This window comes from Neopelma chrysocephalum, unplaced genomic scaffold (assembly GCF_003984885.1).
Source record: "Neopelma chrysocephalum unplaced genomic scaffold, ASM398488v2 Primary Assembly neopelma1_164, whole genome shotgun sequence".
Lineage (NCBI taxonomy): Eukaryota > Metazoa > Chordata > Aves > Passeriformes > Pipridae > Neopelma > Neopelma chrysocephalum.
The window spans coordinates 605,736-621,887 of NW_020897826.1; the positions used below are offsets into that span (position 1 = coordinate 605,736).

The following is a 16,152-nucleotide window of genomic DNA, read 5'->3' on the forward strand; positions in this document are numbered from 1 at the left end:
TTCAGCTTGTTCATTCTGAGCTCGATCTTCAGCTTGTTCATTCTGAGCTCGATCTTCAGCTTGTTCATTCTGAGCTCGATCTTCATCCCCAGTAGCCTGATTCAGCTCTGTTTCATGTTTCACAGGTAGCTCATGTGTTGCTGGCTCACTCTGCTCATGCTTGCTCTTATCATCCTCTCTGTCTTCATCTTCTTGCATTTCTCTCTGCTTTTCTTCAGCTTTCTGCCTTTCTACAGCCATTTCCTGATATCTGTTAAGAATTTGTAAGATGAAAACACAAATATTTAATGCCCAGCGGTCAAAGAAAGTACCAACTGCTTAAATGCAGCCCAAATAGCAATACAAGCACAAAGTACAGCTACAGTCCCAGTGTGCCTGCAGGGAGGTGTCTGCTTGTCAGGACTGGCAGCATCAGTGCAGCTCAGCTCAGTAAAGCTCAAGTCCTGAGCACTTAACCAGTGTCCACACACCACTGGTCACTTGATACTGAAATATCATGTGGTAATAACTATCTTTAACTTCATAGAGTCCCAAAATGGTTTGGGTTGGAAGGGACCTTAAAGCCCATCCAGTGTCCATAGGCAGGGACACCTTCCACTAGCCCAGGTTGCTCCAAGCCCTGTCCAACCTGGCCTTGGACACTTTCAGGGATGGGGCAGCCACAGCTTCTCTGGGCAACAGTTTATTAAGTTGTTTATTCAGTCAAAACATCACACAAACTGAGCTTGGCAGGTGAAGCCGAGTAGCTGAGTCATATTGCTCCTCCTCCTTTACCTCTTACGTGTCAGGTGCCCTCTGACCAGGGCCTGCAGGAGACAAATCCTCCTCCTGTGCTGCAGGAAGTGTTTCCGCTCCCGGTACCGTCTCCAGGCTGCCTGGATCTCGATGGCAGCATTGCTCCTCTGCAGGGCCATCCTGATACAGCGGGAACGCCAGCAGGCCTGGAAGGGAGATTTCTGAAGTAAGAGAGGGCTTCTTCAAGGTGGGGAGTGTTACACCACAGTTTGTTTGTTGGGAAAACAAGGTTGGCAATTCTTAAAGATACCTGTAAAACAACGGCCGCCTGCCGTGTCCTGAGAAAGCGCCTCCTTTCCAAAACCATCCTGAGCCAGCTCTGGAGGAGAATGATTTTCCTGATCACTTCTTTGTGTAGTGTATCCTGTAGTATCTGCCTTTCAGCCTCTTTCATAAAAACCTGCCCAGTTAAAGAGAAGTTCATCAAAAAGCAGTTAACAGCAGTCTTTGAGCCCCCATTGGAGGTATAATGAGATAATGGTAATGATTAGCACTGCACCAAACCTTACTGGCTGACAGCATGCCCAAAAAGTTAAAAGTCCTTTTAAATTTCAGAATTTGCATTCTAAAACATACAACTGTATTTACAGCCTTCAAATCACAGGTCCCTTCTAAAATGAAAACATCGACCTGTTTGACAAATGCCAATAGCACCAATCCCCCCCAAAATATCCATATAATACAGATTTGTACTGTGTCAAGAAAACAGGTTGGCATTAAAACCAAGGAGGCAACTGTGACATCTGTGTCAACATTTGCTAGTTAAAACAGCTCATTTAAGTATAAAATGCATAGAAGAGTAACACCTGCAAAAGAACTGCACTGAATTTTGCAGTGTACATCAATGTTTCTTACTGCCTTACAGAAAGTTTCACAGACCTTGGTCTTCCCTATTTGATAGTAGCTTTCATTCAGTTTTAGTTTATTCAAATAAGCACAAATGTCTTCCTTAGAGGCTTTGGCACCTTTGGGCAGTAACACCTGAAATTGGTCTATGAATTCCTGTGAAAAGCAGAGACAGCAAGAGACCAAAGTTAGAAGACAATTCACAAGTTTAGAGTTTTAGCTTTAAAACATAAATCTGATTAAGACATTTATGCTACAGAAACCTGAAAATACTTCAAACAGAACTATTTTTTCTACTCTGTAAAATGCAGGCTTCAGTCCAGTTAATGGTAAAGATCACCTGTACGTGATCCCTAAAGCTACCTGATTGTTTTACAGAAAACTAACTCCCACATGGAAGCAGTACTGTGCAGCACTGACTGAATGCATTCAGAATGCTTTCCTTCATGCAACAGGGAACAACTTACTGGCAGATGACTCACAATAGTTGAACTACAACTTTTTACCACGCAGGCTCTCTCAAAACGACAAGGCATTTTTACAGTTCACCCCAAGTCATGAGCTTCATATGAAGAGCCACAAAAGACTCTGAGGTAACATGTGCTTTTCCAAATAGAGCAGATATTTCTGAAAGCACAATGCAGTTCCTTATATACCTGGAATGTGTATTTGGCACTGTAGCCAGACCTCCTGATCCTCACAGTTTCTAGCATGCCCGTGTACCGTAACTGCTGAAGCACCAAGTTTTCATCAAAAAGCATCTCTTTCTGAAAGAGATCAGCAGACAACATGCAGTGAGTGCCTGAAGAGTGACAGTGAACAAGTTGAAAGAGAGATACTACACGGCTGGAGCCTTAGACCCTCAGCGCCCAGCTCAGCTCCAGGGCAGCCTCACCTTCTCGGCATTGGAGCGGATGCAGCGGATGAAGAAGGGCTCAGCTCTGCCCAGGGTCTCCAGTAACTTATTAAGTGAATTCTGAAATGAAACATTCAGAAACATTTTTCTTCTTCAGACATCAGCATTTTGAGTTGTGTTTGACTGCAGTGCAGCTTCTGCCTCAGGAATAAGATCTTTCAGGTCTCTTGGCTATATAAAATCCTTTTTCATCCAAGCAGAGGTTCTCCCACACTCCACAGCACATCCCTGTCTTTGCTTTTTACCTTTTCTTAAGAGAATTTAAAGCAGGGTTTGCTTATGCTGTAACAGTAGCACTAGATCTGCATACAAGGATGAGGCTGGTTGGTACAGAGAACTAACACATTTCACAGCATAAGGGGAGTCTTTAAATGCACTGACTTTAATCCAGTAACAACCCTACTTCAGACAAATCTCAAGAATAAAACCCATTGTTTTCCAAGCAAGACTAGCCTAGATTAGCCCAGGAGGGCCTGTTCCCTGAGGGTGCACCAGGGGTGTGTCACCTACCTGGAACTGGGCACTTATGCTGGGGGGTTTCTTCTTCTTATGCAAGTGCAAAAGGGACTTTGTGGTTCGGTCGTGCAGAGTCATGCTCACTATGAGCTTCAGCGATTTGGAATCCAGCAAGTTCTAGAAGAAATTTTTCATAATCAACAAAGTGCAGGTCTCAGTTAAAGGGGAAATACTTCTGTCTGCATCCAAATGAGTAAAAATGAAACCAGCTACCTAGAGTTCCACATTCAATGGCATGTTACATTTTGTAATTATTTCTATTTTGGACAAAAACACACCTTAAGAGGGAAACTTTTCCACTGCCCCATCCCAAGACTGTAAGGTAAACAAGGAGAATTACATAATCACTGTGTTTGCCTTCCCTGATTTGAAGTGACTTCATGCATTTATGGCATCTCCAGTCTAATTAAACAGATGCCAGCTCACAATTTTTTCATGTTTAACAATTCTTATAAAGGTGAACATTTATCTATTCTTAGCTTGTCAGAAGAGCATAAATAACACAACTTTCCTACCCCGGGAAACAATATTTTCTGCAGTGAGTTCTGGCAATCAAAATGAAGTTCACAGTGCAAAAAAAAAAAAAAACCCAAAAAAGAGAAATCTAAGTTTTCTGAATAACTTTACCTTGGGAATGATCTGCTTCTGTTTGATACCTTTACTTTTCCTGTTAAGATAAATATAATTTAGGAAAGAAATACACATGATTTTTTGTTATTTCAGCAAGCCATAAGTTATATGAGACAAGATGAAGGACAGAAGAAAAACAGCAGGGTGTGTTCATGCGTGTCTCTCGCAAGTAATCAATGCAAGAAATGCAAACTGCATTGCAACAAGAACAATGTCTTTTTATTAAATAAACTCTGTAGGTATTGAAAGCTTTCAAAAGTGAAAGATTTTCTCTGAAGTTAAAGCTGTTCCAAACTGCACTGTTGCAGAGACTATTTCAGTGTGAGTTATTCTATTGAACTGTACAGTCACTGAACTCTCGTTTAATACTAAGGCACTACCAAAGAAAAATATTTGACTCACAAGTTACTGTTGCTTGCAGCAGATCCTCTGTGAAAGTACCTAACTACTCCCAGAAGGACAATGCATGTCCCAGCACCCCACCTGAGAATTCTGGAATGTCTGAGCTCATTCCCAGAACTGCCTGGAGCAGGATACACCTCAGGCACTGCTCCCATCCACACACAGAAGGTGAACAAGTGGAAGCTCTTAGAAACAGAAACGTGCTGACTCTAAGCATGTGTGAGGCAGGTTCCAGCTCCGTGCCACCAAGTTTACTTATTATACATTTACTTATGTATTATACAATTATACAGTTACTTATTATATAACGGAGCCCAGATTCATTTTCTGACACAGGCACAGAATTGCACATGTAAATACTCTTAACCCAGGAATATATCCAGCCTCTGCATCCTGAATTTCAGGAAACCATTCCTTATACCTTGTGAGAGATCTCACTGTTGAATATTTTGCAACAACAAGCTCATACTCGGGTTTAAAGCAAGCTTACGTGAGAAGCAGGTTTAACTTTCATCTAATGCAATGAAGCAACAAAGCATTCCCTACAAGCTACTTTTCAGAAGAGATGTTTTATTCTTCATTGTCTTGCTTAGTTTTTTGCAGAAGACAAATTTGAGACAGGTATCTTTTTTAGGGAGTGGAGTAACTGCTTGGTTCTTGTTGCACTTTCAAAGCAATCACCAAAGCACCAGAACTCACATGAAGTGGGAGCGGTGTTGAAGGCGGCTGAGCGACCGAAGCAGCTTGCAGGGATCCCCCCCCTGCCAGGGCAGTCCTTTAATACTGGCGATGATCTGCTCATGCATGTCTCTAAAATGGTCCACAGCAACACAAAGGTGGCAAACAGAGATACACAGCAATGAGGGGGAAGGGAAAACAGGAGTTAAAACCCCAAGAGATCCCATCATCAAGTATGCTCCAAACTGTGGCAGGTTGATCCCAGGCTACTTCTTCCTAAGCGTGAATGATTCTGATGTCAAGTCAGCACTTTCTACTCCATCAGTGCCCTAAAATTTAATTGCCAGGGTCTCATTCTAAACTTACTCTCTAATTCTACCTTTTAATGTAAATTCTTGAGCCATCAATTCAGAAAACGGAGAGAAAGTTAGCAAAATGTACTTAATGGGCAGGGAACCCTTTTGTTTAGCCAAGTAGTATCCTTTTCAGATAGATATAAGCTTCTTAATAATCAACAATAAATATTTTTAACATATATTTGATTACTAAAATGAGGCTACTTAAACACACATCAGAAAAGTAAGTTACAAGCAAGTTGTTAGGAGGATACTTGAAGAAATGTTGGTTTTCATTTCCATTTCAAAGTTATTCATGTTTAGCTTTTCAAAGTAAGCTTGGGGTGGTCCCTAATTCGTGGCAGATTCCATTCCTTAAGCATGCACCGTGCTTGTGAAGTGTTGTGTCCTGGCACCCAACTTACCTTCTTTACTCTCCAAAGAGGCACAAATTAAAAATAACAGTGTAAGAATCACTTCTGACTGTTAGATGCTCTCACCATTCTGAGCAGCAGCACTATTACAGAGAGCTGTTGCTTCCCTTGGTACCTCTGAATATTTTGGAATATCAAGATTTGTTTTAAGATGTCCCAAGGAAACAGATCTGTTATTCTATGACTAATCCTTTCCCCCAAATTGGATCTTCAGTTCTTAATTGCCCCAAGTGACAGAGGCTGTCCAGGACGAAGTAATTAGGAAGCAGCATGAAGTCACCCCTTTGTGTGCTCCATGGCTTCATTGCCACCCATAGGATTCTCAGAAGGCCAGTATGGCCTGTAAATGTGCCTCCCTGGCCTGGAAGTTCAGGCCTATTGCTACTTACTTCTTGTTTTCATGGAAAGGAATGAAGTCTTGGAAAGCATTTATAGCGTAATCCTCAGAACAATCAAATGAGAAATCAAGCACTGAGTAGCTGAAAAAGGAACATGTATAAAGCCTAAATACTCCATAGAAAGGCAAATCTGCCTATAGAGAACACTGGAGGCAGTTCTGTAGCACATGCCTCCCTCCTAATGATGTCACAAGGCTGCAAAAACATGAGTGCTCCTATGAATCCTTCAGTGACACAGACTGGCTGCAGACAAACACACAATGCTAAAAGCAACACACACCAAGCACAGAGAACTCAAAACCCCAGTGGTAAATGGGTCTGATGCTCTCCCCAACATGTGGTAGCACTGGGTCTTACATAAAATGAGCTGCATTGTTGTTTTCATAGTATTATAAAGGCCAAAGAAAACAAGAGAGAAGAAATGAAACTTGCTGTCCTTGTGGAAAGATCTAGTTGACAATTTGATATATGAAAATGCAACTCAGTAATTCAGCTCTTTTCCCTGGACAGGTTAAGGATGTTTTCTCACCGATAAACTTTTTCTACTGGAGTATTGGATCTCTGGAGTTCAGCAAGGGGAACTCTGGGTCCTTGACGTACCACTCCTGTCAGGAAATAACCAACAAGTTGCATTTTGACAAAGATACGACCATAACAGACAGAAAAAACCACCCCATCAACTGTAACAAGAAAAATATCTATCCAAGGGCCTGGAGTTTTTATTTAGTATTTTATCCAGCTACAGCACTTTGCTTCTCAAACTCCCTACTTCTAGAAAGTAAATTGCAGCTGCTCAGAAAAGCTTCTTAAAATTAATAGTTATGAACTATTAATTTTAACTATGAATACTCATTTGAAACTTCAGAGAGCTCTAAGAAGATCAAAACTAGTGATAAGATGAGAATGCATACTAGAACTAGAAGTATCTTCCCCAGCTTCACAGAACATTACAGAGTATTCTGAGTTGGAAGGGACCCACAAGGATCAGAGTCCAACTCTTAAGTGAATGGCCCGTGTGGGGATCAAATCCACAACCTTGGTGTTATCAGCACTATGCTCTGACCAACTAGGACTTCAAATTTGGCACAGCTTGACATGGTGCACTGATTGGAGGTGGAAAGCTGAATAATTTCAGGTAAAACAGTGACAACCTCCTTGACGTGTGACTGTTAAACCATTTTCACCAGTCGCTTTGCCCTCAGTGCCAAAGACTGTGACCAGTTGATGAGGTTTTACCACAAACCTGCTGGTTCTGCCAGCGAGCACTAACCAACTGTAGAGGATTCAGTGTTCCCAGAGCAGTTTTCCCTGCCATACCTGCAGTTTTCTGAGCCCTCTGACGTCCTCCCTCCGCGAACACAGCCATGGCCCTGATGGCTGCGCGCAGCACGGCCCAGCGGAACACGGCCACGGGGTCCATCCCAATGAGCTCTCGCACGAACGCGCTGTCGCTGCCCCGCAGCAGAGCCACGATATCTGGCCTCATGTAATCCATGTTCTTCTCCCTGAAATCCTGAAAAACAGCCACACTGAACTACAAGCTGTGCTTTGACCTAAGGTACCACTATTCAGAATAACTCAATATTCCAAATAATTCTCACTATAGTGTTACCCTCCAGTCTACACTACCACCACCCAAAGTACAACTGAGTACCCTTTAATCCAGCCCATTCCCAGCAAATTTCCTACACCCTGACAAAAAACTCCCTCAGAAAGGCAAGGATTATTTTATGGCCATCAGATCCATCACCTACTTTGATCTGGTATTTCACTTTTCCAGCAAAGTGGCGGATGATAAAAGCGGGCTCCATCACTGGGGTTCCAACAAAGAACTTGTTCTCCTCATGCTGTTGTTTGAATTTTGCCAGTAGAGTTTGGTTGGTGGCATGTGGAAAACTGGGAATACAAAACAAAAGAGGCCAGCTACTTCTCAAATATGGGTGTGTTAATTACGGTGACAGAGTGAACACCTATTGATCCTTGTGAAAAGTATTAATTGTCCAAGATCTCTACACCTGCTCTGAATTTTAGAGGTGGGCTTAATTTCTGGACCCAAACCAAACAGCTCCACACACAGCAGAATATTCTGTACGTCAATGTTTCGTCCCATTTCACCAGCCAAGTTTAGTTAGGACATTAACTATTTGCCACATTTGCTACTTAATGTTCCAAGGAATTACATACATGCATTTTATTTTAATTAATAATTAGTAATTCCATGGTAAACCACAAACATGGAAGTTTCTAAATTTGCTTAAGCCAAAGTTCAGTTCTAGCATTAATTTATATCACCACCATATTGGAGTCATTAGAAGCAAACTACAGTGTAAATCAGGGTCATAAATGATCCTTTGCTTCCCACAATATTCCTCTCCTTTTTCAAGTGCTGTATTCATGTTCCCATTCAGTCCTTCCCTCCTCCCTGCTACACATGTTTTTCCAGAAGATGTTTGTTGCTTACTTGCTTTCTTCATCCAGAAGATAGAACAGGCCAGTGGGCTTCTTGCTGATTAAGTGAATGCAGGCCACATTATCAGTATAGTCAATATTGTGCCAAGTGATCCCTTCACTCTTATATTCCTCCTGTGTAGCTCAAGAAAATTCCCTCATCAGTACAGTGCCCTGACCTTTGATGTCCTATGCTCTAAGTGCTTAAAACACATCCTCAAACAGCTACAGCAAGTGGAGTTTGTTAGTTCAGTTAGTAGAGACAGAAATAAGGAAAATTTATAAATTAGAACAGAACAGCAGGCAGTGACTCAAATTAAAGGTCCACTTAGGCACATCACTCAACAGTGCATGTTTGGGGTAGAATTATTTAAAAACCAAAGTAGAGAAAAGAATGTTCTGCTGTGCTCTGCCTTCCCAGCAATCACAGCCTCTGACCCTGGACTTAGACATTACATCTACAGCATTCCAGTAAAGCTCTGTGTAGACACATCAGAGGAGTTTAAGTCTATTTTTCTCTTCCATAATTCTTGTATTACAGGAAATGACAAATACTTATTATCAAGCTCCAGAATTTTCAAATTGCACTGTCAGAAGTTTCAAAACAGGCAGTTAAGCTCTACACAAACAGCATCAGAACTTCTCCAAGGAAGCAATGGATATTGCCTAGATTCAGAAAATTTGGAGCTCTCCGACAAGAGAACGTGAAACTTTTCTGCTGAAATGACAACGCATCAAATGCTCAACAAGACAAGCTTCCTGCTAAGTTACAAATAAAATATCAGATTTTCTTAATGTTGTAAATATAATAATATAATGGCCAGTCTTCGCGAACGAAGATTTGGGGAAAGGTCTTTTACCTTTCCAGCCTGCGCAATGGATTTTTTAGGTGAGACACAGCCTGCGCTGAACTGAGCCCACCCTTTAATCCTAAGGTTCATCTGCCGGGGCCAAGCAAGCTTGGACAATGGCAGTGAGGTCCTCAGGACGTAGGTTTGTTTAGAGTGACCTTCTCATAGATGGATGGCCTCACAGGGCTAACGAGCTACCATCTGCCCGGGGGACCGAGGAATCGAACCGGGGTCGCAGCAGTGAGAGTCCTGCATGCTAACCACTAGGCCACCAGGGGTCCCTATGTTGTAAATACCCACAAACTAATGATAAGATACTAAAGTAAAAGAAGATATCATACAGAAAATTAAATAAGTTTTATATTAAACAAAGGACAAAGAGCACCTCTCAGTGCTCTAGATGATGATGATGATAAATGCATTATTTTTAAGTAGGTAGAATTCAGCCTGCCCAACAGACTGCTCAGTGTGTGCTGCCTTACACAACTAAAGTGCCATTTTCCACAGACAAAAAAGCCTTTCTTTAAAAAGATATAGAGATCCCCCTGAGGGCCTTCAGGCTGCAAGAGATACAGGAAATGGGTCATTCAAGGATTAAGCTTACTTGGAAAAACAGCATTAGAAAAAGAAAGAAGACAATGCAACTACTTACTCTGGTCAGCCTGGATAGCCAGTTCTGTCATAAGTTACAAAACACGGACCTCAACATTATGTTTACACACAAAATTTGGATGTTTAGTAATTTTCCTTTCTTTAAAATGCTTGTTTAAATTTATCTGTGTGTTGTTGACAAACAGTCACATACTACAGAATGACTTCTTCCTTTCAGCAGAGTGACTTGAGAATCACATTTTCACACAAAGCAGAAAAAAATCCAAGTTTCTAGAGCAAAAGCCCCCAAAGCTCAGTCTAGAAACAGGATCTGTTCGCTCCTGCAGCACTCAAAGTGCTCTGTAAGATAATACTATCTGCAAACAAGTAAATCAACACATGCCAGTAACATCAGGATCTCAGAACTACTGCCAGTAACAACATACAGTTGTATCCCCTAAATGCACTTGGGTGGGAAAAACAACAAAGACTTATTAAATACTTAAAAACTGATAAAAATAAGAGAAACTGTTTCCTACCCATTAAAACAAAGCAAACCCACTTCACCTACAGACTTCTAATATCAAACTTTACAGTTTCATTTGGGATCACCTGAATGTTGTCTTAGTTTTTGCAGTTAAATAGGAGCTTAGTGCCAGCCCTCTGAAGAAAGATCTCACTTCCATGAGTACACACAGAGCACTAAATAGATGAGCAAAGCCACTACTTTCAAACAATAACAAGCAATAATGAAACAAGAAGTTAAAAAAGTAAGACTTCCAGAAATATTCAAAAAATTATGCCACAGGGTTTTGCAGAATAGAGGTTAAGTTTGCATAATACAGGAGCTCTTGATAAAAACAGTTTTATTTCTTGTTTCTTACCTGTTCCAATTTGAAAATGTGCTGATTGAAATAATACTGAAGCTGCTCATTTGCATAATTTATGCAGAACTGTTCAAAACTGTTGGTTTCAAAATCTTCAAATCCAAAGATATCAAGTACACCAATGGACAGACACTAAAAGAAGACATGGAAATCTAGTTAAAAGTCTGTCATACAGTGCCTTAACCCCCAAGAGATAAGCAGTACAGAAAGCATTGCAGTCTAAGCTGATAGATTTTGAATACTTGAATATTTACTTTGAATATTTAAGAGTTTTGTCCATTCTAAAACCAGAGATGATTAAATATTACCAAGAAATTTACCACAGGCTTCTTGATCAAAATTTATCCCAGATACCTGAACACATCATTGATCTAAGGACACAACTGCCTGGAAAGACTCGTTTTGGGAGAAACTTACTGTAACAGATTCCTCCATGTCCTTCTTATTAAGAAGTGCATGATTGATTCTTAGAACAATCCAATCAAACAGAGCACTGTACAGGGACTTTGCCATGGAATCACGAGCTGTTATTGCCTGCAGATCAAAAAATGTTCAGAACTTCATTTAAAGAAAAGCATTTCTGTTTCAAACCAGTGTCACTCACGGATTGCAATCCCAGCAGAGACAAATAAAATCATGATTTTCCTTTAATGCTAACTTCTAACTTTCCTAACACCTTCACAATGTCAAAGTGTACCATATTAGCTTTTTAATCCAAAAAAGTAAGTTTCAGTTATTTAAAATCATTCTACTAATGTTCTTTTACTCACCTCATTGAGACTATAAGGCAAAATAAGCTTATCATTAGCAGTCACAGTTTTTCTTTTTGTTAGCACTTCTACCAGGATTTCTCGTTTAACCTTCAAAACAAGAGAACAAGAGTTACTGTCGCCCTCCAGCTCCTCAATGAGTAATTTGACAGCAACAGTGGACATAGAACTTCCTCAGAGAAGCCCAAGTTCTTTGACAACATCCACATTTATCATCCATTTACAACTTCTTTAAATTATTCTCAGCTTGGATTCATTTAGATGTTTCCCTGTGGTGGCAAAGAACACACCTACACTGAATCTACTCCTGCTCAGCTCTATTACTGGTGAGTAAACAAATTCTGTTTCCATGCTACAGGTTATACTCCATCTCTAACCTAAATGATTTCCCCAATTTCATCTGTTTCCCCTCCCACAAGACAAATGTAGTGGAAGTACTAAAAAGGAGATCAAGATACAGCAACTGGAATATCCAAGTGAAATGCTGAGGCAGAACATGACAAATAGGTGTATCAAACATTAGGGATTAAGAGAAATACTTTACTTTTAACAGCTGGGAAAGAATGTCTAACACTTCAGGAGGTCCCACGTCCAACCCTTCATCCCGACCCGTGGCTTTCTTCTTGTATGTGACATTACCCAAGTAGAGAATAGCTGAAAGTATTGAAAAAATCCTAAGGAAGAAAAATCGAATTTCATAAGAATTTTTCTTATGAGATCATTATAACATGTGAACAGAGCCAATTCTACTTCAAGAATTTGTCTGTAAGCCCTGAAACACTCAGGTCTCCTTGCTTCCTACTGAACTGCTTGTGATGCCAATGCACATAGAGCTTATTGCAACTCATGAACATTAACTATCAGTAACAAAAGTTTAAAGAATTCTACTTACTGTTTCTTTGTTGCTGAAAGGAAGCCAACCATCTCCATGGCTTGTTTCAGTCTCTCAAATTCATGCCGGAGATCTTCCCCATCTTCAATTTTCAAGTTATGCTGTGAAGAGAGACTCACAACTAAAGGCAAAGAACAAAGCCCAAACATCACAAGAAAACAAGTATAATCTGTCCTGCTTCCTTTCATCTTTGACATAAAAGGCAGACAAACCTTAACAATGCACTGGGGTAAACCCCTGTCACAGGTTACCTGGTTGAGGTAGAAATAATCTTCAGGTTGCTTGAGGTGAAATTCTTTACGTTCTTCCTCATTGACTCCAAGTAGCAAATAATAGAAGACATGGTAGTTCCTACAAAGTCAATACATTTCTCTCATGAAAATATGATTTTTATTTTATGTACTTCAGATGCTCTTAAAGTCCTCCATTGACTGGAATTCTTTTGGAAAACTGTTTTAATCTCTTACCTTTCATCTTTCTCTTGAGAAACCAGACGAGATTTTTCAAGCAGGTATTTTTCAACAACAGCCCTAAGGAGCCACCAGAAAATGAAAAAAGCATGAGGACAAAAAGAAAAGACTTCAGAAAACATCAGGCAACAACTGCCAAGAGAGTTCAAATAAGTTCAAATAATGAGATCTGCACTAAAATACACAAGAGAATAACTTAGTCACTACCTTAAACCTAAAACAGGAATTTCAGTAGGCCTATATTATGATTGGAAAACAGACAAATATCTAAGGACATCTATCTGCAGCGCTTGGGTTTAGTGGAGATAACTGGAAACAGGCAGACAAAGCAAGGAAAGTGCTGATGAAAATTGTAAACAGAAACAAGATATACAGAACAGTAACAACATGTTATCCCAGGAGATTAACAGTTATCTGACAAGGAATGTAAAGGCTACAAAACTCCCCAAAATATCCCAGGTAACTGTGTGACTCTCAGTCCAACAGGACAGTGTGTATGCCAGCCTAGAATGGAAGCCAGACAGAAATCCCCTCGCGGTGTGACAAAGTAACCTCCTGAATGAGATTTAAAGTCCTTGATGTGAGATACAATGACTGAGGCCAAAGTTTGAGCAGCTTTTTCTCATGCTAAAGACAAAACAAGTGTATTCAAATTGTATCAATCTCCTGAGCTAGTGTGACTCCGTCTGAAAAGCTGTCAAACTTGTTCAGAGTAACACTCAAAGCAGATGTGCTACAGAGTTCCCAGTCACTTATGTGATTGCAAACATGAAAATGATCCAAAGGAAGGAAATACTGGAGCACAAAGATCAGTGATGGCTCCCGTCACTCCATAGTGCAGCAAAACTAGCAAATGCAGGCACAGGATATTTCACATTTGACACATAATTTCAATTAATTAAACTAATAATCTTATCGCTTTTTTAATCTCTCTAATTGGTGTTTAAACTGTTTCTTTAAAATGGCTTCCTTAAATATATTTCACTTCTCTCCAATTCCTCTTAAAAATTCAGATCTTCTGTTTTTCAACGCAAAATGGAGTGTTACAAAAAAGTCTTCATTTAGCAGGAAGGTAAAGATGCAACAGCAAATCCTTAACCTGATCCAGTTGTACAGCAAAGTAAGGATATTATGCATGACCTGGCAATTCCATAAAGCTCAGTCAGAGACTCTCAAACATTTGATGTCCAGCAAGGCTTCCCCAGTTCCTGCAGAGATCACCCCACAACCACCCCATGCTGTACTTACCCCCTGACAATACCATTCTCTAAATAGTTGACTTGAATGAACTTCCCAAAACGACTGGAGTTGTTGTTATGTGCTGTTTTTGCATTTCCAAATGCCTGTAATAAAGTAAAATGAGTTAATTTTCAATTAAAAACTTAATGTGTCAACTGCCAGCTTTCCAAGCTCTTCCGTGCATTGTCCAGACCCCCATTAGCTCCCAGTATAAACTTGGAATACTATGGAAATGGTAGCACATAGATACCAAAAAGGCAGCTCAGGAAGCCCCCATGTTCCTCACAGATCTATATATGTTTATTATTTGCCCCATGCAATAATATTTTGAGGGACTGAGGGAAAGGAATAACACATTCAGATATTTTCAAGAGCACAAGACAGGTAATCACAGCTAGAGAGTACAAATCAGCCTCAATCCCTAACAATTAGGACCTGAGAGAGGATATTCAGCTGGAAGGAGGCAGCACAACTACCATGAAACTGCCTCTCCTATACAAGGGACATAAGCTACATCCTATTCCCCCTTTTTTCTTTAAGTGAGACAGAATATTAAGATCTCATGTATAAAGTTAGCCCAAGTTGTGTATTCAAAAAACAGGAGAAAGACAAACAAACCCACTTTGGTTTACAGAACCACTCACTCATTGGGCAGCTACTCTGCTACACAACACCAAAAAATGTAGTCTCATTTTGAGGTTCTAGGAAAGGGGGGAAAAATACGTATGGCACAAACCCCAATTGTGCATCTCTAATATTTCTGTCGGATCATGAGTCCTCTGATATCACAAAATATCCTTAGCATGAGCCATGCTTAAGAACTATAAAAGTAAGTTATTACACCTAAAAATCCAGTAGAATTAGTTATTGGGAATGTCCTTAACTTTATCAACTCTTAACTGTATGTTCCAAGCTTAAGGGGAACTTGTCACCCTGTACCATGAGCGGGCAATGCAGCACCTAGAGCAGAAACCCTGTGTAAGATGTAATTGTTTGCAAAAATACCCTGCTCAGGGTAGACTATTCCCAGCAATTCCTGCCACAGATATTTCCTCTTAAAGCTCCAAGTAATTAAAGCCTCCATTAGGAAATCCTCCTCCCTAATATAGAACATTCAGGGAATGACTGCACAGAAATGCCACCCTCTTCCTACACACACACACACACACACATCCGGAGTAGGAGGGATAAGGACTGTAGACAACACAGAACTGAGCTGTTTATACACAAAACTGCCCAATTATGTTGGGGAGTAGTTTTCAGGACAATCATATTATTTGTATATTGAAAGCCTTCCCTTCTCTTTTGGTTTTGGGTTTTTTTTTCCAAAGCACCTTAAGGGTTGCAGGCATACTGCAGTGGGACTCCGGGATCACTAATTCCAAACAGATTGTCCCAGCTTTCTACCTTTCTTTCTCTTGCAAGATTTCCACCACAAGCTTCTCATGTTCAGAGAGCCTGAGAAACTTCCTATAAACTGGGAGAATGTCCATAATTCTTAAGGCAACTGTTATTTTTGACCTAAAGGACTAAGCTGAAGGAGCTCTTCCTGTGCAGGTGGACTGTGCTGTAACTGCAGAAGGGAGAGGATTTGTGTCCAGCAGTGGCTGCAGAGACAGGATTTGTATGCAGAAGTGCTTACCTATGGCTGGAGGGAGAGGATTTGTACCCAGAAGTGCTTACACACAGCTGGAGGGACACGATTTGTATCCAGCACCTCCCAGATAGCAGAGCTCAGCCTCTGGATTTTCCAAGACCACACTACACATCTCACAATGCCAACAGCACCCCCACTCAGATTTTTCAAAGCAAGCATTGCCCATCCCTCAGTATTTTTTTGTAGCTTCCATCCAAAGTATCACCCAGATTTCTCTTTTCAAAGCCCACCTTGCATGCACATGCATATTAATATGTGCATAAAATCCAGGTCAACTCCTCACAGGGACTGAACCAGAAGTGAAAGTCCTGTGACATGAACACAGCTCTGTAAATCAAACCCCTCTTCCTCTCCAGGACAGTGGCTCAGCTCTGGCTCTCTGACAAACACTGTCCAA

At 40.6% G+C, this 16,152-nt stretch overlaps 1 protein-coding gene across 14 annotated transcripts in view; it reads right to left on the reverse strand.

Annotated features, from left to right (window-relative positions):
* MYO9B (myosin IXB) overlaps window positions 1-16,152 on the reverse strand; it is a 45,446-nt gene that overhangs the window by 11,735 nt on the left and 17,559 nt on the right. For 7 of the 14 annotated variants that reach the window (XR_003537098.1, XR_003537097.1, XM_027701616.1 and 4 more), the window contains 22 exons: window positions 14,108-14,202; window positions 12,857-12,919; window positions 12,641-12,740; window positions 12,390-12,490; window positions 12,042-12,171; window positions 11,498-11,587; window positions 11,145-11,261; window positions 10,725-10,859; window positions 8,412-8,533; window positions 7,705-7,846; window positions 7,268-7,463; window positions 6,480-6,555; window positions 5,942-6,031; window positions 4,805-4,915; window positions 3,701-3,740; window positions 3,068-3,190; window positions 2,537-2,617; window positions 2,298-2,408; window positions 1,675-1,797; window positions 1,046-1,195; window positions 775-941; window positions 1-250 (listed from right to left, as the gene is read on the reverse strand). The exon at window positions 1-250 is cut by the window's left edge and continues 833 nt beyond it. Coding sequence is in view for 12 of the 14 variants with exons in the window: in XM_027701616.1 (XP_027557417.1) it covers window positions 1-250; window positions 775-941; window positions 1,046-1,195; window positions 1,675-1,797; window positions 2,298-2,408; window positions 2,537-2,617; window positions 3,068-3,190; window positions 3,701-3,740; window positions 4,805-4,915; window positions 5,942-6,031; window positions 6,480-6,555; window positions 7,268-7,463; window positions 7,705-7,846; window positions 8,412-8,533; window positions 10,725-10,859; window positions 11,145-11,261; window positions 11,498-11,587; window positions 12,042-12,171; window positions 12,390-12,490; window positions 12,641-12,740; window positions 12,857-12,919; window positions 14,108-14,202 (2,613 nt within the window). In the remaining 2 variants the exon portion in view is untranslated. Of the gene's footprint in view, window positions 251-774; window positions 942-1,045; window positions 1,196-1,674; window positions 1,798-2,297; window positions 2,409-2,536; window positions 2,618-3,067; window positions 3,191-3,700; window positions 3,741-4,804; window positions 4,916-5,543; window positions 5,547-5,941; window positions 6,032-6,479; window positions 6,556-7,267; window positions 7,464-7,704; window positions 7,847-8,411; window positions 8,534-10,724; window positions 10,860-11,144; window positions 11,262-11,497; window positions 11,588-12,041; window positions 12,172-12,389; window positions 12,491-12,640; window positions 12,741-12,856; window positions 12,920-14,107; window positions 14,203-16,152 lie in introns of all 14 variants that reach the window. The other 7 variants (XM_027701622.1, XM_027701617.1, XM_027701623.1 and 4 more) reach the window with 5 other exon arrangements.